Source organism: Onychomys torridus, chromosome 16 (genome assembly GCF_903995425.1).
Source record: "Onychomys torridus chromosome 16, mOncTor1.1, whole genome shotgun sequence".
Lineage (NCBI taxonomy): Eukaryota > Metazoa > Chordata > Mammalia > Rodentia > Cricetidae > Onychomys > Onychomys torridus.
The window spans coordinates 43652241-43674432 of NC_050458.1; the positions used below are offsets into that span (position 1 = coordinate 43652241).

At 53.6% G+C, this 22192-nt stretch overlaps 1 protein-coding gene and 2 long non-coding RNA genes across 8 annotated transcripts; 1 reads left to right on the top strand and 2 right to left on the bottom strand.

The window, feature by feature from the left end:
• Positions 1 to 202: 202 nt before the first annotated feature.
• LOC118597288 lies at positions 203 to 1184 on the bottom strand. Its single transcript, XR_004946802.1, has 3 exons — positions 1026 to 1184; positions 859 to 943; positions 203 to 771 (listed from the first exon to the last, which is right to left on the bottom strand). It is a non-coding gene; the product is annotated as an uncharacterized LOC118597288 (long non-coding RNA).
• Positions 1185 to 8564: 7380 nt separating this feature from the next.
• Positions 8565 to 10806, bottom strand: LOC118597261. The gene is made up of 2 exons (XR_004946791.1): positions 10282 to 10806; positions 8565 to 9246 (listed from the first exon to the last, which is right to left on the bottom strand). It is a non-coding gene; the product is annotated as an uncharacterized LOC118597261 (long non-coding RNA).
• Positions 10807 to 11327: 521 nt separating this feature from the next.
• Kctd17 (potassium channel tetramerization domain containing 17) lies at positions 11328 to 21598 on the top strand. 6 transcript variants are annotated; one of them, XM_036208664.1, is made up of 9 exons: positions 11401 to 11625; positions 12716 to 12824; positions 15484 to 15575; positions 16334 to 16429; positions 17851 to 17976; positions 19154 to 19247; positions 19414 to 19569; positions 19843 to 19930; positions 20776 to 21598. In XM_036208664.1, exons 1-9 carry the CDS (start codon positions 11416 to 11418, stop codon positions 20843 to 20845), a joined length of 1041 nt encoding a protein of 346 aa, XP_036064557.1. In that variant the 5' UTR covers positions 11401 to 11415; the 3' UTR covers positions 20846 to 21598. The 6 variants fall into 6 exon arrangements, with proteins under 6 accessions (XP_036064560.1, XP_036064561.1, XP_036064556.1 ...); XM_036208667.1 differs by lacking the exons at positions 19154 to 19247; positions 19414 to 19569 and having other exon boundaries at positions 11328 to 11625; XM_036208663.1 differs by lacking the exons at positions 19843 to 19930; positions 20776 to 21598 and having other exon boundaries at positions 11397 to 11625; positions 19414 to 19836.
• Positions 21599 to 22192: the final 594 nt, after the last annotated feature.

Consider the following 22192-nt stretch of genomic DNA (forward strand, 5'->3'; position numbering starts at 1 on the left):
TGAACTTTTTAAAAAAAGATTTATTTATTTATTTATTTATTTATTTATTTATTTATTAAGTATACAGTGTTCTGTGTGTATGCCTGCACACAAGAAGAGGGCACCAGATTTCATTATAGATGGTTGCTGGGAATTGAACTCAGGACCTCTGGAAGAGCAGCCAGGGCTCTTAACCTCTGAACCATTTCTCCAACCCACCCCCCCACCCCGCCCCTATCAAAACTTCAAGTGAAGTCTAAGACAAAGTGTTAAGTGGAGAAAGCAAAGCAGGAAAGAGCATGCACACTACTGGCCGTGGAGCCTACTGAATAAGAATACGGAAGAACGGAAAGAGACACGAGACATGAACCTACTCACTCCTATAAAATGTCATGCCAAAGCATAACTCAGAAAGGAATGAGGCTGGCCACCAGCGGGGATGTGCAGAACCATCAGGATAGATGGGGTACTAGGGGTGGCACATTTATGACTTTTTTGCCTGTAGCTTTTTGACACACAAAACCAAACCAAACCAAAAATCATCCCAATCAATCAATCAATCAATCAGCAGTGATGAAGGGAACAGAACACAGCACTATCACCAGGAAGCTAAACACAGCTGTAATTCGGACAGACGACCACTCCGACCAAAGGAGAATGAGCTCTCCGCTCGATCAGCCATCAGCCATCCTGGCAATATTTGAATGTGGTATTTGGCTGTAAGGACTGTGTGTCTTCAGACAAAAGACGAAATGAGCAAACTCAGAAACACGGGAACCAACATCTTCTTTGCTAGAAAGGGGAAAACAGGAGGGAGAATAAAATCACCAGAGTTAGGAGTGTCTGAGCGGAAGGAGAGAGAGAAATGCACATGCTTACCTGTGTGCATGTGTGCACCAGTACCTGCCAGTGGAGATTTCTCCCAGGGTCCAGAATAGACACGACCAGTGGCGAAGAAATTAATCTGAGGGATATCAAAAGAATCTAAGCACACCAAGCTTGCTCTTTAGTCCGTTCGCTTTATTCTTCTAAGTCAATTCACCTACACGGCTTCTTTTCTGTTCTCATACTTGGCTCCTCTCTGTCCCTTCTTCTGCTCTTCTCTCATCGTTCTGTCTTAGTTCTTTCCATCTTCCTTCTCCATTCTGTCTCTGAAGTTCCCTGTTTATACACACATAGAATCAGCAAGGCCCTGGCTGCGCCGATTTCTGGTAGGGCAGAGGAAGTTTACTCGGTTGCTAGGCAACCTGTATCACAATGTGTAGTATTTGGTTAGTAAAAGCTCTGAGTTAATTGCAAAAGGAGGAATCTTTAGAACTAGGAAAAGCACGTGGGCTGAGAGCTTAATTTGCACAAGAAACGAAGCCTGGCACCTATCATCAGCTGGTCTTGTCAGTTGTCCCCTTGGGACAGTGGGAATAATTCCATTTTCTCGGTAACTAGCAGATGACCAAAAAACACCATCCCAGAATTGTAAACAGTCAGTCTCTTAAATTAGGGTCTGTGTTAATAAACCAGGGTGAAGGTAAGGAGTTAAGGATTAAATGTTAGTGGTTACTTTCTCTTATCTGTAGGTAAGATGAGCTAATGCTTGTCTGCAGCCTGTCCTTGGATGGAGGAGAAGTATCTCAGACGAAATATCCCTGGCCAGATGTTTGCTAATGAAGAATAAACACAGCTGAGGAATGGGAAGTTGTGCCTTGTAAATGATTAACCACTCTGTTAGAAATTCTTGGGAAAAGAATCAAATGGGAAAGCCACAATAGCACACAAGAAATCCACTGCAGGAAATGGCTAATACATTCAAAGGCCAGTATCCCCAAGACTCCTTGAGTTTTGGCTTCCCTCTGGAAAAGTTCTTGACTCTTCCAGGTAACAGCTTTTGCCATTGCCAGCTGAATTCCTACTTCATATTTCTGCAGCTCACAGCAGAGCCCATGGGAGCAATGACCTCAGGGATATGAACCTACCAAGTGCCCAGGAATGCACTTTAACTCACAATCCACAAAAAGGACCTGGTTGCTACTGGACCAAGGAGAGACCATGTGAGCATTCACGAGTTCATTATTTTTGTGGGGGTAGTAATGATGGTTGTTGAGTTTATTTGACGTGTTGAGGATGGAACTCAGGGCACTGCATGTGCTTAACAAATTGTCTTTTTCACTGAAATGCACTTCAAACTGATGTGATGGAGATGGGTTCAAAGGATGGGGGTGGGGGTTGTTATTAAGGATGCCAAGTTCTAGATTTACAAGGTGAAAGAGTTCTGTGATAGACAATGCTAATAGTGTTAAAGATGAGGATGATGATAGGGGAAAAAGTAGGGTTGGTGGGGGTGGTGGGGGTAGTGGGGATGTTGGAATGGTGGAATGGTGGGGGTGGTGGAGACAGTGGGGGTGGTGGGGAGAGTGGGGGTGTTGGGATGTTGGGACAGTGGTGTTGGTGGGAATGGTGAGATCGGTGGGGGTGGTGAGGCTGGTGGGAATTGGTGAGGTTGATGGGGGTAGTAAGGTTGGTGGGGAGAGCTGGGAGTGGTGGGGATAGTGGGGATCACTGGGTGGGGGTATTAGGGGGTGGGGAGGTAGGAGAGGTGGTAGAGATGGTGGAGGTATGTGTAGTGGAACTGGCGTGTAGGTGGTGGGGTAGTTGGGGTGGTGTGGGTGGTGGGCATGGTTTTGAAGGTGGGATGGTGGTGTCGGTGGGCATGTTGGGGATGGTAAGGATGGTGGAGATGGTGGTCGTGGGGATGGTTGCAATGATAGCAATGGTGCTAATGGTGGAATGATGATTGTGGTGGGGATGGAGTCAGAGGTGTGACGTCACACCACTGAGCATTGGCCTTAAAATCTCCTTAGTCATCTAGTATCACGTTTTGTGTATTTTACTACAATTTTTCAAAGATTAAATATTAGTCTTCTTTATAATTTCCTTGTTTGGTTTTGGTTTTGGTGTTTCAAGACAGGATTTCTCTGTGTAACAGCCCTGGCTGTCCTGGAACTACTCAATTTGTGGACCAGGTGGCTCTGAACTCACAGATATCTACCTGCCTCTGCCTGGGATTAAAATTGTATGTTGCCACAGCACAGCTTTCTTTCCTGTCTTTTTGTGTGTTTGTTCATTAGAGAGGGTCTCACTAGCTGGCCTCAGACTCTCAATACAGCTGAGGATGACTTTGAACTTCTGGCCCTCCTTTCTCTCCCTCCCAAATGCTAAAATGAAAGTCATGCACCACACCTGGTTTATGCTGTGTACTGGAGATGAAACCCAGGGCTCCATGTATGCAAGGTGAGCACTCTACCAACAAGATACATTTCCAGCCCAAAAATGTATTTATTTATTTATTTTTATTATTATTATTTTATCTTTGTTTTTGTTTTTTGAGACAGGGTTTCTCCGTGTAGCTTTGCGCCTTTCCTGGAACTCACTTGATAGCCCAGACTGGCCTCAAACTCACAGAGATCCGCCTGGCTCTGCCTCCCGAGTGCTGGGATTAAAGGCGTGCACCACCACTGTCCGGCCCCCAAAAATGTATTAAAAAAAAAAAAAGACACAGAAGCCATGAAGAGGTTCCATTAATCAGATCTTAGCTAGTTTGAGTATAAAAATAACAGCAATACTAACATATTTTACCCCATAGAACAAAGACTCTAAGAGTCTGTATTGATATTAATTAAGGAAGCAGAGGGAGGCTGTCCACTAGACAGACACCAGTGAATACAGAGGCAGTGATGGGATTACAAAGTCAGAGCTTGGCCGTCACCACAAGTGATTATTCCATGCAAGAATTATCAGTGAATCGTGAAATTCATGATGAGACAAATTAGCTGGAGGAGAAGGGAATCAACATGTCCTCCCCTGTCTCCTCAATGGATGATTCATTCGTGACTACACAGCTCTCTACCTCTCCGAGATGGGGTGCCCGGAAGAACCCACACCGCTCTGCAAGGCTCCAGCCAACAATACACGCGGCAAACCTTGCTGTGACAGAGGACCAGGCAGAGAAACAGGGTGGGGTGTACTATGCAGATCACCTACACCCTTCAAAAACGGAAGGCAGAGAAAATGCTGCAGAGTGACAGAGAGCAGAGAGGCTGGGTGTGGCGGTGAAGACCTGAAATTCCAGTATCCAGAAGGCTGAGGCAAGAGGACCTTGAGTTCCAGGACAGCCTGGGCTTCACAGTAGGGGTGAGGACAGGAGGAGATGCAGGGAGCTGGCCAGCCAAGTACAAGGCGGCTTGGAGGCCAATCTTTTTTTTCCCCCATGTATTTTCTTTAGTTAAGGAAGGATGTTAGATGGAAGCCTGTAGACAGGTTCCAGTTGTGTATTAGGCTTAGCACCACTCCCACCTCTTCTGGATCTTATACTGATCCTATACTGTGGTTACAAGGGAATGCCCTGCTGTCAGAAACTTTTGCTGAGTTTAGGAGGAAGAAGCTATTGACTGCAGTTTATTCAAAAAACAGTTTAGGAAAGAAGAAAAGGAAGAGGGGGGGAGGGAGGGAAGGGAGATTACAGACAAAGGTAATGAATTGACATTTAGGGGTTTTTTAGGGGGTGTAATTTTTTTAAAGGTTTGTTTATTAGGTACACAGTCTGCATGTGTCCCTGCCGGCCAGAATAGGGCATCAGATCTCATTACAGATGATTGTGAGCCACCATGTGGGTGCTAGGAATTGAACTCAGGACCTCTGGAAGAACAGTCAGTGCTCTTAACCTCTAAGCCGTCTCTCCAGCCCTAGGAGGTGTAATTTTTGTGACATTTCTTCAAGCCTGAAGATGGAGTGGTTTTTTTGTTGTTGTTGTTTTGTTTTGTTTTGTTTTTATACAGCTTTTCCGATTCCATCTCCACTGGGTCTGCTAACTAAACCACATTCTATAAACAAGGCACAAAGACCATCTTAAACTGTTATCCCGACAGAAGTTTTTAAGGATTCATCTTAAGTCCAGCGCAGAGACAGACGAAGTCCCAGAACAGTTGGAGGACAGACAGGCTCCCATTGTGATCTGGGTGCACTTGAGAACCCTCCCTCTCTGAGTGAAGGGGCTTCCTGGAGACCTCTGCAGAGACCAGTGTCCTGGATAGAGCAGGCTCAAAGATGGGAGCGTTGGGTGAGGTTTGGACAAGCCAGTAAGCCAAATAGGTCAGAAGACAGGGTGCAGACTGTCCACGGGTTTTCCTGTGGCAGGCTAAGAAAATGATGGAGAGGTGGGCTCTCTAGGGGAGCTTTGGACCAGGGCTAGGCATGGGGGGGTCTAGGCACTGGGTGAATCCCGGGACTCTTTAGCATTGTTCCTCAAGCAGTATCCAAGGACCAATCAGAGGAGGCACTGCCCTGGAAGGGAGGTCTCCAAAGAATGCCCACCACAACCACCAAACCAAACAAAAACTAGTCAGCTCAAGTCACATGTTCTGGCCACAAGAAAGTCCCACCAAAAGAAGGGCCCCAGGATATGGAAGCCTTCTCACTTCCTTTCTTCTGCTTGTATCCTCAGCTGACAGCTGGAACTGACTCTGTAGAGGGTGTCAAAGGTGAGTTTGGGGGGGGGGGCGCAGAAAAGAGCCAGAACTTCTCTCTGGGTCCTCCCAGGACGACTGCCCCTTCCAGTTGGGCTGGGATTAAAATGATCACTTACCGTGTGCCTGGCTGGGGTAGCCAGTACCGGGGCTCGGGGGGTGGGGTGGGGCGGATACACAGTGACGTTGAGAAGAGACCGATAACAAGTTGCAGGTCATAGCCTCGTTCTAGGAGCCAGGCTTCTGAAAACCCAACCACCTGGTTCCTAACGGAACTGGGACAGGTGGACGGAGGAGTCTGACGAGCGCCCCCTGCTGGTTAGAGGGAGCAGCTCCCAGGCCCAGGCTCAGGAGGCCCGGCTGGCTACCGTAGCATCACCAGGCAAGTCTCTGCGAATGTGAGCAGGTACCCCTTCCTCCTGGAACTCCCCATGTAGACCAGGCTAGCCTTGACCTCACCTCCTGACTCTGCCTCCTGAGTACTGGGATTAAAGGCATGAGTCACTATGCCTGGCCTCAGACTGTCCTTTCACATAAGTGAGCAAGAAGGCACCCCATGGAGTAGAAGACAGTTATGGGCCCTTCCTGTGAGCTCAAGGGGAGGATGGAGAGCTCTTCTAATTAATTAATTAATTGATTGATTGATTAAATTTTGAGACATCTAGCTAGCTTTGAGACAGGGTCTCAGCAGCCCATCTACCCTTATCTCCCAAAGAGCAGGATTACAGGTGTGCCCCCAACCTGGGCTTTCTCTGAAACCAAATCCCCACCCCTGAGACAGGCTTGGTGAACATCTGCTAAAATTCTAGAACATTCTAGGTAAAAACATTCTAGGTAAAAAACAAAACAAAACAAAAAACAAACAAAACAAAAAAAAAAACCTTTAGGAGCATGCTGGCCTGTGGGTCTGTTCTCTCCCCCACATACACCCAGGATGTTGTTCCTGCCAAGGCTCAGCACACAGTAGGTGTTCAGTCATGGGAGCCAACATTTACCACCTGTTAGGACACTGGGGAGTGCAATGACATCATGGCTTAATTACTGCAAATAGTGTCAAGTGGGGTTTGATGAGGTCATAGACCTAGCTAACCACCTGTCGTGAGCAGAGGGCCATGACCCTAGACTTCTGAAGCCTGTTGCTCCACACAGGAATAGTTCCTGTGGCCAGATGCGTGCACTCTGACCCACTCCATCCCAGTCTCTCCTCAGGTGACCTCACCAGGTGCTGACTCCCAGGCAGCACCCACAGCAGGATGTGCAGCAGATCCCGCCCCCCCCAGGCAGGGGTGGAATTGATATGAGGAACCAAACCAGGACTTGCAGCTCATTGTGATGTTCTGACATCCTGAACTTGGAGGTGAGGGGAATCGGAGTGAGTGACATCGTCGTCAAAGAACTGCCAGCAGCGATGACAGAAGCCAATCAGATGCTAGGTGCTGCTAAAGGAAGATGATTCAAAACAGGGCAACCCACGAACGATGTGCTCAGATGAGACCCCAGCGGCTATTCTGAGTCTCTATCATAGGGTGACTCGAGGATCACTTTAGGCCATGAGGCTTAGCACTGGAGCATTTAGGGGTGGCCTCTCTTCCTGCCTTCCCCTCCGGCCTCAGCAGAGAGTGGGTGGGAGGCTGGTTCATCCATGGCTAGTGGAGACAGCCTTTGGCTCAAGCACCAATCTTGACGGAATAGCTGGCTGGCTTCACAAGAGCTGGTACTCTCTGGCCTCTGCGTAGGTGGCATGGTGAGCACGTACCTCTAGGCCTTGCATGCTGGCTGACTGCTTTCTCACAGGCCACTGCACAAAGTCCGCGCTGTGGCTCTCATATCACAGGTAGGGAATATGGTCGAGAGAGGGTCTGTGACCTTTCCCAGGCCATGCAGCTGCTGAGCCCCAAAGCTGGCCCGCTGGTTGGCATCCTTGTCTGGGAGTCTGCACCCCTGCACCTCCCCACTCTTGCCTGTTACACTTTCCAGCTAAATCGTGGGAAAGCATCAGCTGGTCCTGCAAGGGGCCATGGAACCAGCTAGCAGTTAAGATTTGACTCTTGAGACTTAGCTGCCATCCTGGAAAGTATCTAAAGAATGTTTGGTGTCTCCCAGTTATCTTCTGAGGAAGGTTGAGGTAAGCATGCAAAAAACTCCATGCAAATAAACCACAGATGACAATACACAACTGCCTCGAGTCTAGGTTCCATCTGACCCTCTCAAACCCACCTTCTCTGAGCCAAGCAAGCCCTCAGAGAAGGGAGAAGGGAAGAGAGGGGCCACCTCTGACATCTTCATCTCCAGGTTTCCATCTTGGCACACAGTAGGTGCTCAGCAAACCCAGTGACACACAAGAGTCGTTTAGAGAGAGGGACTAAGGCCCTTTCCACAGTCAGGTGAAGACCCTCCTGGGACACTTTGCTTTCCCACCCAAAAAGGGCTAGACTGGAGCCCAGACAGACACAGGAAGAAATGCAGTGGCAGCTATTGGCTGTTTAGGGGCCTTGATCTTGTCACCTGGCTCTGGCTGTGACCCTTTGGATAGGAAGTGCCCCCACCCAGTTCATAGGTGAAGACTTAGTCCTCAGCTGATGGTACTATTGGGGGTGATTAGCATAGGAAGCCATTAGCTTCATCAATGGATTAACCCATTGATGATGAGTTCCAAGCTGAATGGGCTTGGGTTCCAGAGGTAGGACCTACTTGGAGGAAGTGGGTCACTGTGAGGCATGCCTCAGAATAGTAGATCTTATCCCTGGTTTCTATAGTCTCTCTCTCTCTCTCTCTCTCTCTCTCTCTCTCTCTCTCTCCCTCCCTCTCCCTCTCCCTCTCCCGCCTCTTCTTTACTGCCATGAGGTGAGCAGACCCCACATTCAATCCCCAGTACTGCATCCCCCACGGCCCTAAAAAGTTGGTAAACCATGGAAACTGTGAACAAAACAGTAACTCTTTCTTCTTTTAAGTTATTTTCCCCGGGTTATTTTGTCACAGTAATGAAACACTGACACAAGGGGAGAAATTTAGGTGTCTGTCTGAAGGGGTTCTGTGTCCAAAGAGATAGGGACTCTGAAAGAGGGAAAATTGGAGGTCAGCCTTCTTCTTTATTGGGCTTCAAGGTACTGGCCTAGCCTCCATCTGACACCTCCAGGATTGGAGACAAAATGGGAGAATGCCCAGAGCTGTGCTGGGCTCAGGTTGGCCTGCTTGGACCAGCTGTATGGACTCTGGTCTCTTCACCTGTGGTGTGGCCTTAAGACTGCCACTGCGGGTTGCCATAGGATCCATGGGGGCAGGACAGTGGGATGGCTTCTGGGTCATTGAGACAAAGCTTTAAGGCTGGCTCTGCTCTCCATGGCCTCTTCCAACACTGACTGGGAAGAGCCCACAGCCTCTGAGCCTCATTTTACCTACTGTAAGGTAGGCACCGAGAAATAGGATCTGTGTCTTAGATGTCCCGGAATGATGACAGCCCATGTGTGGGGTACCACCTGAACCAGGAAAAGCCCTCAGTGGACAGGACCTGCTGCTCTGGTGGCTGTGGTCACCACCATTGTAACAGAACGCCCGGAGCATGGTCTTGAGAACATCGTGGATGAAGAACTTGTCCTTGCTGAATGCTTTTGGTGTCTGTGGTCAGGCACTTATAACAGCACCCTGGCTGGCGGAGGAAGAGCTGATTCCCATCCTTACAAGGGGTTTGCTCCGCTCACCTCCCCAGTGATGGGTGAGTTTCAGCTGTCAACTTGATGCGGTCTAGAATCACCTGTGAAGAGAGTTAATGAAGAATTGCCTAAATCAGGTTAGCCTATGAGCGTGTCTATAGGAGATGGTCTTGATTAGAGTATGAATTCTAATTGGTCTTAGTAACAAAAACCCAGAGCCAGATATGGGGGTAAATCCTGAAAGATCAGTAAAGGAGCCAGCCACTAGAGAGACTTCCTACCTCTCCCAAATCCTCAGACAAAAGGCGCCAAGCTCCTGTCTCCACCCTGCCTTAACTTCCTCTCTCCACCCAGCCATATCACTTCCGGTTTCCTCCTCCCAAGTGCTGGGATTAAAGGTGTGTGTCACCACTGCCTGGCCTCCAGTGGCTAGCTAGCTCCGTATTCTGATCTCCAGGCAAGCTTGCTTTGTTAGAGCACAAAGTATCGCCATACTTGATTATATTAAGTGATATGGGAAGACCCAGTCCTCTCTGGCCCCATTCCCTCAGTATGGCTTCTGGACTGTGTAAATAGAGAAAGTGAGCTGAGCATACATGCATCCGTTCTCTCTCTGCCCTTGACTGAGGATTCGACTAGCTGCGTCAAGTCCTGCCTCCTTGACTTGCCTACAACAAAGGGCTGTGACCTGGAATTGTGAGCCAAATAAACCATTTTCCCCCTGGGTCGGCTTTTGGCAGGATGTTGTATCACAGCAACAGAAAGTGAAACTAGACCATTCCCTGAGTCAGGTCCAGTGTTTGGTACTTCTGGGACCTGCTGTGATGTCCTAAAAGGGACAACCGTCCTCAGGAGCTTGCTGAGCAGCAAAGGGAGGGGATCAACAGGGACCACATCCCTGCAACAGCTTCTCCCCCCATTTTCCCCTGCCCATCCATTTTCCCATCCCAGTAATCCTCTGGAACACCAATGCCAAGGTGACCATCCCCCAAAACCACCCCAAGGCCATTCCTCCTTTGCTGAGAGCCTAGGTGCCTCCTCAGTCCTGTAGCACAGTCCACACTCCTCAAGGACTGGGCGAGGCAGCTGGGGAAGGGGTATTCCACAACTTCCCTCCCCCCATCTTGCAAACAGACCTGTGCAGGCTACCAGCCACCTCATCTCCAAGCTTCAGTTCTATCGTATCGGGGAAGCCGGTACCCGAACTTCATCTTCTGGATATTCACTCCTTAAGCAAACTCTGTTTCCTTCAGACCAGCCTAAGGTTGGCGTCCAGAGCGCTCTGGCTCTTGTCCCTCCAGACTTAGCTCTCTTCTTGATCTCACCTGATCCACCTCTCCTCTCTCTCCATCCCTGCAGTGACCTTTGTGACCAGCCCCACACGGGCTGCCTTCATACCCCCATCTCCCTAAATCCTGCTGTCCAGGTTGACTCCAGCTGGGGAAGGCGTTGATGTACCTGCTTCTGCTTGCCCTTGAGGTGTGGGCAGCAGAGAGGTGCAGGGAGCTGGGTAGAGAAGGTCTAGGCTTAATGTGGGAGCCCTGGCCTGATCCTTGCCATCCCTGGGAAGGGCAGAGGAGACAGACTCCAGTAGGAAATGCATCACTGTCTCTTTACTCCTGTGGCCCCATCTGTACCACTGTTTTGGTGGTACCAATTTGGCAGGGCTGCTGGAAGCTTAGATGAGTAATATGTATGTTCACACAGCTTTCTGGCACACAGAAATAATGTTCAGCCAGCCCTAAATCCAACTCCATGTCCTCAAAGAATTTAGGAAGAGGTAGAGGTGACTCACTGTCATCCCTGTGGTCCTCACCACACACGGGACAAAAAGAAATATTGCTGGTGTGGTTTAGCATACCAGAGACCCTAGGTTCCATCCCCAGCAACGCATATATGCACATGCGCATGCATATGCACCTGCATCTATTAAAAAGTAGGTATAGGTAAATATAGGAATCTCTGGAGGCAGAAAGTTCTTCTCAGGTCAGGCATTCCTCAGCTGGAGCCCCCGCACAAAGAACAAATAGGGGGGAACTAGCCGATTGGGGATCACTGTTTTCCAACAGCCCTGGCCTTCTGCAAACCAAACAGTCTGGCCTGGCCAGAGCGAGAGACCAGGTGTCTGGCCGCCAGTAAAGGTAATGTGGGGCGGGACCTGCTGTCCGAGATGCACCAGGACAGACGCCGCGCATCCCAGCCCTGGCTCCAGACTACAGCTCCCGGCATACCCCGCGCCGGGTACCCGCCCGCAGCCCGCGGAGGGGAGGATGCAGACACCGCGGCTGGCGATGAGGATGGAGGCCGGGGAGGCAGCGCCACCGGTGGGGGCGGGCGGCCGAGCCGGGGGCGGCTGGGGCAAGTGGGTACGGCTGAACGTAGGGGGCACGGTGTTCCTGACCACCCGCCAGACGCTGTGCCGAGAGCAGAAGTCCTTCCTCAGCCGCCTGTGCCAAGGCGAAGAGCTGCAGTCGGACCGGGTGAGCCCGCTGAAGGCGGCGTCCGGGTTCCGCGGTCTGGGGCTGTCCGGCCTGCGCGTCCCTCGGCCTCCAGCCTGGGCGGCGTAGCTTTTGTAGGATCCAGAGGCGGGAAGCCCGGGCAGGAGGAGGGGGAGGAAGCGGAGCCGAGAGGGATCTCAGTGCCCATTGCCGTGACAACCGGACAGCACAGGCCGAGGCCGTTTGGAGCCTTGGAGCGCTGCCCTGGATCTGGGACGCTCCCTTGCTGTTGGGCGGTACTGAGGGACGACAAGCCCGGCCTGCCGTGGTGCCCTGGCTGACTCCAGCGTTAGGAGTTGATGCGGCTGCTTCTCCCCGCCCTTGGGGTGTGGGCAGCTGAGGGGTGCAGGGAACTGGGTGGAGGAGGCTTGGGTGTCTTGGAGCTGGGCTTATTGTGGAGAAGAGCCCCGACCTAGCATATACCACTTGTGGGCTCATCCAGCTCTCCCGCCAACTCCCCGAATGACCTGGAGGAGTGGGGAGTGGGACGGACTTCTCTGCTCTGACTTTGGCCTCTTCATGTGCAAGGCCTCTGGAGTTGGCTTGTCAAAGTTCCCTGGCCCCCATTCTGTGGCCCTCACACACTGTGTCCTTGGGTGAGTCCCCTGCTTCTTGATGGGGTCCTTACTGATGCCAGTTCTGCCTCCCTGCGGGCTGCAAGTGTCCAATCAGAGAGCAGCTCCTTTGGAAACTTGCAGACATCTGGTGGATAGTGGGGTTGGCTCAGGGGGACAGCCTCCAAGAGGGAAACTTTCCCAAGAGGGAAATTTCACTGAGTCCTGTGCTGAGCTAGGGGCCACTCAGAAGTCCAGTTACACTTTATGCTCACACTTAATCCTCTGATTGTGGGGGACAGAGGAGGTGCTTCAAGAGGCCACATGATTGGCTCAAGGTCACACAGTCTGGAAAAGGCAGAGGCAGGGTTGGAACCCAGTGCCTGGTTGTTCACCTCACCCCTCCTTCTTCTCTCTCTGCTGTCCTTTTCCAGCCTGTGGTGAGTTGAGCTTATGTGTGGGGCTGGGCTTGGGGGAAGCTTGCGCGCACCTCTCACTTCCTGTGGTCATTTCTACAGGATGAAACCGGGGCTTACCTCATTGACCGTGACCCCACCTACTTCGGGCCCATATTGAACTTCCTCAGGCATGGCAAGCTGGTGCTAGACAAGGATATGGCTGAGGAGGGTGAGTTGGTTCATTGGGCTGGTCTGGGGCTCTCTGGAGCCAACCAGAGCCTTGGCGGGGGGGGGCTAAAACCATTCTTACAGCCAGGGTGGCATCTACTTTCCCCCATTATTTTCCTCCTGTCCTGGAGTGGGGTCCCATTCTCCAAGTCTCTGCCAAACGGACAGACCAAAGCTGTCACTGAGTGCTGTTGGGGAAGTGATGTGGAAACAGGAAGAGGATCAAGGGAGCCAGGAAAGCCCTGAGGCTTCTGCCGTCTTTGGAAATGACCTTTCCCTCCCAAGCCTTCAGGAAGACCTGTGATGCTCCAGGCTGGCTGGGAGAAGAGCTGGGGCCTTTGCCTTATTCTGTGTCTCCCAAGCAGGGGCTTGCCATCAGCCAGTAGACGGAGTTCCCAAGGCTGGCTGCTTCTGCAGCTCAGTGGCTTGTCAGAGGAGTTGGGGTGCTGTTCCTGGTAGGGCTTCTGCCCTTCCCAGGCCTGTGGAGGCTCACATCCAAGCCCAGCTGACATGGACACAGTGTGGAGAATAGGCCGGGCATAGGGACTACAGTTATCTTCAAACCAGCTCTCCTTTGTACACTTGAGTGTAGCTCTGGGTCGGGCCAGGCCAGCTTGGACATGTCAGTCTCCTCTGGGTCTCCACTAGTGCCTACAAAATGGGCATCGTGACCCACATTCAGAAGAGTGTATGTTGGGGCTGCAGATGAGTCTGTGAAACTGTGGGTGTTTCACACAGCCCTTGCTCTAAGCAGTGATCATCTCTGGCTGACCCCAATAGGGTACAGTGATCTGAAGATTCCCCAAGGGATAGGGAGATCATCACACTCAGAGCTCACTGTAGGTAGCTCACTCTACCCAGCCTACAGCTAGCTGCCTAGCAGTCCAAGGGGAGCAGATCACGTGGATGGGGCCTGGGCTCAGGAGTAGGTCCCTCTGGGAGGCTCATACTCCAGCTGCATCACAGCCAACCCCTGTTTACAGGTTCTAGCTCTTCAAAGCTCTGGTGCTCTCACATCTTCAGGCAAGGTGGGGGAATATCTGGAGAGATGGGTTTCAGCAGGAAGCTTACTGTGTGGCAGTGGAAATGTTAGCCAGCCTCTCTGAGTCTATGAAGGGTAGTGACAGTCACTATCACACTGAGCAGTGGGAAGCATGAAGCTGCCTAGCCTGGGGTACACAGCTTAGGGTCGGATGGCTGGCACTGTTTCTCACAGCCAGGGCCTGGGAGATTTCTGTCACTTAGGCCGTGGTCCTTGCAGACTCTTCCTTCCGGCACGTATTAGTTGAGCACCAATAGAGATCAGAATGACCCCTGTCCCAGTTCCAACTGCTGTAAGGAAGTACCAGAGGCCAGAGTCTACAGCAACAGCCACTGATCCCTTTGACTCTGCAGGCTGGGATTCCGGGTCAGTGTGTTAGCCTAGAGGCTTCTGGCCTGACCCTTCTCCTGGCTGCCAACTGCTCACCTGTGTGTTGCAGGCAGGCGGGGGGATTCATTGGCTGTCAGCCACTTCTTTCAGAGCTTCCTTGGGTTTCCCATCTTCATGACTATTCCCTTTCTGCTGGCCAGAGTCCCTCTATCGTGTAGCAGTTAGGTTTCAAAAGTTCGGTCTTGAGAGGATAGTTATATCAGTCAGTGGTGGTCCCTGTCCCCAGAGAGCCCATCAGCCCCCTGCGCTGCTGGAACTTCCTGCAGTCCAGACTCCTGGGAGGTCTTTGCACTTTGCCGAGTGGAGGAGGGATGGCTGACTTGATCTCTCAGATCCATCTATAACACACAGACAGTGACATCTTGTCCTTGTGCCCCAGGACCGTTGATGGACCCCTAAAAGCTTTACCAACGGTTATGAGTGGTAGCTGGGGGTGCCCAAAAGCTCATTGACTTCTAGTGAGGGGAGGGGTCCAGGGCTCTGCAGATAGAGCTTGCCTCGGCTCTGCAGCTTACAGGCCATGTGACCTTGGACAAGCTGTTTCTCTCTCAGCCTCAGTTTCCCCGGTTGTTCAGTGGACAAAATGAAAGTGCTCACTTCTAATTCTGACAAGTGCCATAAAGAATGTGATGTTCCCAGCACAGGCCTGGTACTTAGCATGAGTTTGATGAATGAGGACACACAGTGGGTGGCCTAGGCCCTCTCTGTAGGATTCTAGGGCACAGTCCCAATGAGCCTTCTCTCTTGATGCCCAAAAGAGCCCCAGATTCACCAGGTGGTCCTGAGTCACATGCTCATCATGGCACAGGAAGACAGGGCTGGCTGAAGAGTGGTATTTCAGCCTCTCATGTGGGGACCAAGGAAAAAAAATGTTCCCTTTTGTTTGGATTGGACCAGGTCTCATATAGCCTAGCCTGGCTCAAACTTATTATGTAGCCAAGGATGTCCTTGAACTTCTGATCCTCCTGCCTCTACCTCTCAAGTGCTAGGATTACAAGTGTTTATCACCACTCATGGTTTGTGCAGTGCTGGGGATCAAACCCAGGGCTTTGGCCATGCTAGTCTGTCACTCTACTAATTAAGCAAATCCCTAGACCTGAAATGTTCCCTCTTTCTTGGCCCCTGAACTCATAGACCCTGTCTAGGAATGTGACCAGAGCAGGAAGTGGGTCTGGGGGAGAGTGGGACATGGAGACAGTAGAGGTGACCAGGCTGCTCTGTGTCCCAGGGGTCCTGGAGGAAGCTGAGTTCTACAATATTGGCCCCCTGATCCGAATCATCAAAGACAGGATGGAGGAGAAAGACTACACAGTGACCCAGGTTTGGAGAGAGGAAGCAGGACCAGTGGAGGGAAGGGGTGGGGGAAGAGGGGGAGGCCTCCCAAGCTGCTCAGCACAGTCCCAGCCTGGATATATACTGCTAGGGTTCTGTCCCTGACTGAGCTCCTGCTGTGTGTGTGACCAAGGGTTATCATGCCCTTCTTTGTTTTCCTCTGTGGAAAGTAGAGATGCTCAACGTTGCCTAGCTACCCTTGCTCACTAAGGATGCCAATAGCAATACAGTCACCCACCCGCCCCCACCCAACGCCATGCAGGATGAGTAAATGTCTACTTCATGGAGTCAGGCAGTCCCCTAGTGGGTACACATGAGCTGTTGGGGCTGGCATTTCAGAACTCGAACCCCAGGCTTCTAGGGGACAGGGTAAGACATCACCTCCCAGCCAGAGGAGCTAAAGAGGTGAGGGCCTGACTCAACTGGTAACCCAGAATGCCTCCCCCAACCCTTCCCTGCTTCCCACTTGTATTACTCATATTCCACACATGGCTCTGCCACCCCCGAGCTGGTGACCCTGGGCAAGTAACTGAACCTCTCTGAGAGCCTCAGTATAAAAATTCCATAGGAGTGAGTCCTCCTGCATGGGAAGCATCCGGCACATAGTAGGTATGCAGAGCATGGCTCCCGCCTACCTGGTGTCACTTTCTTGCCCTCCATCTAGGGTTATACGATGGGGGAAGAAGCAGCTGGGTGTCTGGGGCCCTTAGAGGTGTTCTCCATGTGACCGACCTTTCTACCCACAGGTGCCACCCAAGCATGTGTACCGCGTGCTGCAGTGCCAGGAGGAGGAACTCACACAGATGGTCTCCACCATGTCTGATGGCTGGCGCTTCGAGCAGGTGGGCTGGGCCCAAGGGACACCCTAAGCTTGTCCTTTCTGCATCCTCAGCCTCCTGTCCCTCCCCCCCAGCCCAAACTCAAGCGTCTTCTCAAATGGAACTAAGCAAGACTAGAAGAGGGTCTGCTGGGCACAGGTGGACGGAGAAGGGGGCGGGAACACTTGCCCCTGGGCATCCTGGTCACTGGGGAGTCTGCACAGGAGCCCGTCCCTGGTCCTCAGGGATCGCTCAGGTATAGGAGACCAGAAGCACAGAGTTGAGTGGCATCCTTGCCATACCCTGGGCCTGACCTCCAGGGTCTCATGACAGACATGCACGGTGATAAGCATCCCCCTTTCCTGGAAGCCCCAGGTGGTGGCTTCCCAAGGTACAAATGTGACCAGCTGTGTCTCCAGGCCATATGCGGTTCACCACTGGAGACCCCTGTTATCAGCTGCAGGGCCATACTCTGCCTCTTGGGTTTCTAGAGGCATAGAACCCCCTAAAATGAACCCAAGGTCCAATCTGCCCTGAACAGAGAACAAGAGAAGAGCTGAGCTAGTTCCCTTGCATTGTGCACCTTATTGGTGACATTATTAAGGCCACTCCACGTAGTTAAAAGGGAGGTTTATTTTGTGGGCTAACTTACAAATGAAGGGATAGGTAGGTTGCAGGATCTGGGAAAGGTATGGCGCAGTCCGGCGGTGTTCTCTGGAGAACTCTGTTCGTTCTACCTCCAGCATCCAGGGTCCATGAACCAAGAGAAGCCTCTCCTTTGGATCCTGGGCCTTCAGAGGCCTCTCTCAGCCCCGCCTTGTAGGCGTGACCACTACGGAAGCCTCAATGGGGGTTGGAACTTCCAGGCCAAGGCTGGGATGGCTACCCACTACAGCACCTAGCCCACCAGCCTCTTCCCACAGGAAGCTGGAGGAGAAGGCTGGGGTTCCAGGATAGTCATTGTGAGGAAGACCAAGCAGCCAGCTAGGACGGGAGGGCACCCTCTCTTCCAGCCCTGCCCTCTGTCACTGTCCTACTGGAGCAAGCCAGCCCCTCTCCCAGCCTCTGCATTCCGGGATGTGAGGTCATGGCACCTCCTTCACAAGGCCTTTTCGAAACTGAGAGGGACCATCGGGAAAGGTTCTAGGTTGGGGTAGGACCCCCCACATCGGCACTAGTGTCATACCCACTATTAGGAGAGCCACATCAACGCTCGAGGTAGAGGCAGGAAGTCAGGGTCACCCTCAACTGCATATCGAGTTCGAGGCCCTGAATCAGAAAACCTAGAAATGGTGTGAGCAAATCTGTAGGACCCCGGGGAGGATGCAGAGGGCTCCCTGGGCTTGGTCCCTGTCCGCCCCTTGCCAATGCGGGTCCTCCAGTAGACTACCGTCCCTCTTGCCCTCTGCTGTCAGAGAGGGTGATGAGTCCTATCCTTCCCCCAGCTGGTGAACATTGGCTCCTCCTACAACTATGGCAACGAGGACCAGGCGGAGTTCCTGTGTGTGGTGTCTAAGGAACTCCACAGCTCCCCACACGGCCTAAGCTCAGAGTCTAGCCGTAAGACCAAGGTGAGTCCCTGCCCTGTGTGAAGACAGCACCTCTCCCCCATTCTGCTGCTACGTCCTCTCTCCTGCCGCACCCACATAACGCTCATGGTCACGGTCACAGCCAACGCCATCCATCCCATGCCACTACAGTCTGGTCAGCTCACACCTTTGGCCCAGGCTGGGGAGCAGTTAGGCAGGACCATGGCAAGGGCACAGACAGGGTGGGCTTGATGCCTCTTATTCATGAGGCCACATGGACAGGTGCTGAAGCATGAGGCAGGCAGAGCACGCTGAACTAGTGGCCCAGGTGTGGCATGCTGTTCTGTATGACCTTGGGCAAGTCTCTCACGTCTTTGCTGTATTCTCCCTGAAAGGAGAGGTGAGCGCTCTGGAGATTCCAGGCTGGAACTCCTGGGTTCTCATCTGCTGGTTTATTTCCCAGGGACTAGTGACTGTCTAATGTCAGCCTAGGTCAGGATGGGGAAATCCCATAATCCTACCCTTCCCCGGGCCTTTTGGACAGCATTCCAGAATGGTGTCAGGAGCCCTGTGGGCTCTGGCGTAGGCAGCAAGCTCCCAAAGGCTCAATTGGCAGCCAGCCTGTGGGGAAGAATTGAGTAAGGTCCACTAACTACCCTTGGGCCTGCAGTGGGGCCCACACAATAGGCCTGATCCAGTTTGAGAAGGTGGAAGCTGTGCCCATGTGCAGGAGTCTTAGGAACTCTGGCTTCCTGTGTGTCCCCACTCAGCCCTGCTGTGATCCCCTTGCCACTGCCCGGCTATGCCAGTGGCTGGCTCCTCCCTGCAAGAGTTCAGGGTGCCCTGCTGCTCTGCCTCCCTGTGTCACCAACCTGGCCCAGGCCGCCAGACACTGTTGCTGGCATCTAGATCTGGCTGGTGACTGCCCTGGGACAACCCTGGCTTCCTGCTCTGGATCCATCTTCCCAAAGTAAGGCCTTCCCAGGAGCCCACTGGCTCCTCTTCCAGCCCTCACTGTGTAGCCGGGCTCTGTAACAGCAGCCTGGCTAGAGAAGACGCACCAGCTGCTTTGGCTGCAGCCCTCCCTCTCTCAGAGGCCCCTTTCATCCCGCCTGCCCCTCTGTCCCGAGGTCGGGGGTCCCTGCGGACAGCCACCCGCAGCCCCGCCCCCTCGTCAGTGTCTCCACTCTCTCTTCCCTGGTCGGCGGCGGGTGCGCAGAGCACGGACGAGCAGCTGGAGGAGCGGCGGCGGCTGGAGGTGGAGGAGGTGGAGGTGGCCCAGGTGCAGGTGGAGGCGGATGCCCAGGAGAAAGGTGCAGCCCGCCCCCAAGAGGACGATTGCTAATGACGACAGCTCGGGCCTCCCGCCCTCTCCCTGCTGGAGCAGCTGCCGCCGGGAACTGCGGGGGCGGGCCACCAGGGTTAGCTCAGCGCCTGGCGCCTCGCCCATAACCATCCCTTTCTCACTTTCTCTTGCAGCCCTGTCATCTCAGGATCCCGCTAACCTTTTCTCCCTCCCACCACCGCCTCCTCCTCCTCCGCTTCCTGCTGGAGGTCCTGCTTCATCTTCATCCACCTCCTCTTCCTCCTGGATCTCATCTGCACCCTGCCTCTTCCCTCTCTGCCCCTGCCCAGGTTTCCTCTCCGCCTGCTCCCGTCTCCACCCTGGGGCTGCCCTAGTCCCCGTCTCCCGTGCCCTCTCCCCGGGCCCCCTGGCCCTGCATCCCCAAGCATCCTCCTGCCTGCCGCCTCCTGCGCCCCTTCCGGCCCCTTCTGCCTCCTGGCCTGGGGAGGAGGGGCGTGGCCGCATCTGCTCTATGTCCTCCAACCCAGCAGGGCACCTCTGAGGCTGGCCTAGGCCACAGGCCCCACTCTTCCCGCTTGCCTCCTCACGTTTCCTCCTTGCAGGTCCCTGTCCGCACCCTCCCAGACCCAAGCCTGAGCTTGCTGTGAGAGCTCCTCGGCCCCGCGCCCGCCCCCAGAGCTGCCGCCCCTGGTTTGTAGCCTGGCAGAGCTGGAGGGAGGGACGGAGGCAAGGAGGGTGCTCATGATCTTGTCTTTGGACTTGAGCCGAGCTTTTGGCTGGTTCTCTCCACCCACCTAAGTCTCTCAACTTCTCTGGGCCTTGGGGATGAGGCCCTGAGAACTGACAAAGCCCAGAGGTGGAGACTCTCGTACCTGCCTGCCGGTAGTCAGGCGGCCTTGGAGCCAGGCCTGGGGGAGGGGAGGACTAGCCGAGCGCCTCTGCCCCAACACGCATGTCTAGAAGCTCGTGCAGCACTGCATGTGGGTACTGTGTCCCCCTAGTTCTGTGGAGTGGGTGGCCAGGCCACATGTGATGTCCCTTGGCTGATGAGCTGGCAAGAGCCTGCCAAGGATTGGAGCGTGGCAGGAAAAGACCTGATCTCTGACTGGGTGGGTGACAGTAGCCCCCAGTCAGCCCGATCTCCCTGTGTGACCTTGGGCAAGTCACTGCCTCTCTCTGGGCTACAGTTGGATTCTAAGATGGGGCAAACAGCTGCTTCCGGTGGCCCCTTTTTGCCTGGGAAAGCAGTGATCGGGCCCCCTCCTATCCCGCCCTCTCCCCCACCAGGCTGCCTCCACCAGCCCAAGACTGGCAGTTTCTCCCCTCCTCGGCCCTGACTCCACCTCCTTTGGGCCTCAGCCCCACCCCTCCTCCAGAGCCAGCCTGGGACTCACTTGCCTTTCTCTCTCCCTCTCTCCCTCCCTCCCCCACTCTCCCCAACTTTCCTGTCCCGGCATCACCCTGTCCTCACCCTCCACCCTGGTTTTCTGACCCCTCTCCTCTTCCTCTGTCCCTCCCCCTCTCTTATTTTCTAGCTATTACAAGCCAGAGGCACCCGGATGTGAGCCCCCAGATCACCTCCAGGGACTTGGGGTTCCGATCTGAAATCCTTTATTTTTGTACCACGGGGTGGGCCCCCGGCCCGAGGAGGAAGACTTGCCCTGTCCCTTGTCACTACTGCTGCCTGCATCTGCCGGGCTGGGACTCAATCCTGCCTCCAGGCCCAGGCCTGGGGCCCTCTGGGACCTTGGAAGGCCTGAGGTGGGTCCTGGGGTCTCCAGGCAGAATCGCCTGCCCAGGGCCAAAGTGAGCTCTGCCCACTTATCTCCCAGGCCCTTTTGTCCCCTCGCCTGGGTCCCTTTGCTGCATGGCGGATACACTCCCTCCCTCCTGTACCTGTCATAGCACCCCCTTGAGCCTCTGTCTCCATGGCATCCCTCCTCCCACCTACCTCACAGGGGTGTTGTGAGGACCAGGGAGGAAGGGGGTTCCTGGAAGCCCTAAGTGTCTGGGTCTGCAACTGTTACTTCTGGGGGAGGGACTCTAGCCTGGCCCCCAAGTGGGACATGATGGCTTCAGATTATGGGTAGGGGACAGTGGGAGGACTTAGCCAAGCAGGAAGGAAGGTACAGACTTGGCATCGCCTTGGCTGCCCCTCCCCCGTGCCACTGTGTGTTTGGCAGCAGAGTGCACTGGCGAGTCGTGAGGCTGCCCCGGGAGACTTGTGAAGGGGAGGGGTCAGGTGTGGTAGGGGCTGAGCTGCCCCCCACCCCCGGCCGCGTCTCCACCACCTGGGATGGGCACACATCTGTCCGTGGTGTCCCACCTGCCATGAAATAAACCTGAATGAACAGGCTGGCCTGGCTGCCTCCCTCTTTCTCTGGGCCACTTTTGGGGACAGAGCTTAAACTCAGGTGAGGCAGACCCACTTTTCCTGAAGCCCCCCTGCCACTGTCACTGTCCTGGGTGTATGACTAAGTCCTGTACCCAGGAGTCAGAGTTGAGGCTACCTGCTCTGCCAGCAACCCTGCTTGTAGCCTAAGCCCTGGGCCACCCCTCTACTTCCTGCTGGGACACCTGGCCACCTCAGCCTCTTGCCCCCACGCATTCTTCTTCCTGTCTCTGTGAAGCTGGGCTGCCAGCTTCTGAGTGTTCTTCTACCCGTCTGTGATGCACTAAGGTCAGGAGCCTGGGCGCCCCCATGCCCGCTCCCAGCTTGGAAAACATCACCACAGCCCTGAGGACATGTGCTCACTAAAGGTGAGCTCTCTTTTCCAGCCAGTTTTTCAGGAGCCAGCTGGAGGCTTGTTAGAAGAGGTGGTCTCCTTTCCCACCTGTTTTAAGGTTAATAGAGACTAGGGACCCCTATTTTAGCAGAGCCCCCTAGGGCTAGGAATTCTGGGGGCATCTGCCATATGACCCTTTCGTGCCTTATCCACAGGTGCCAGAGGC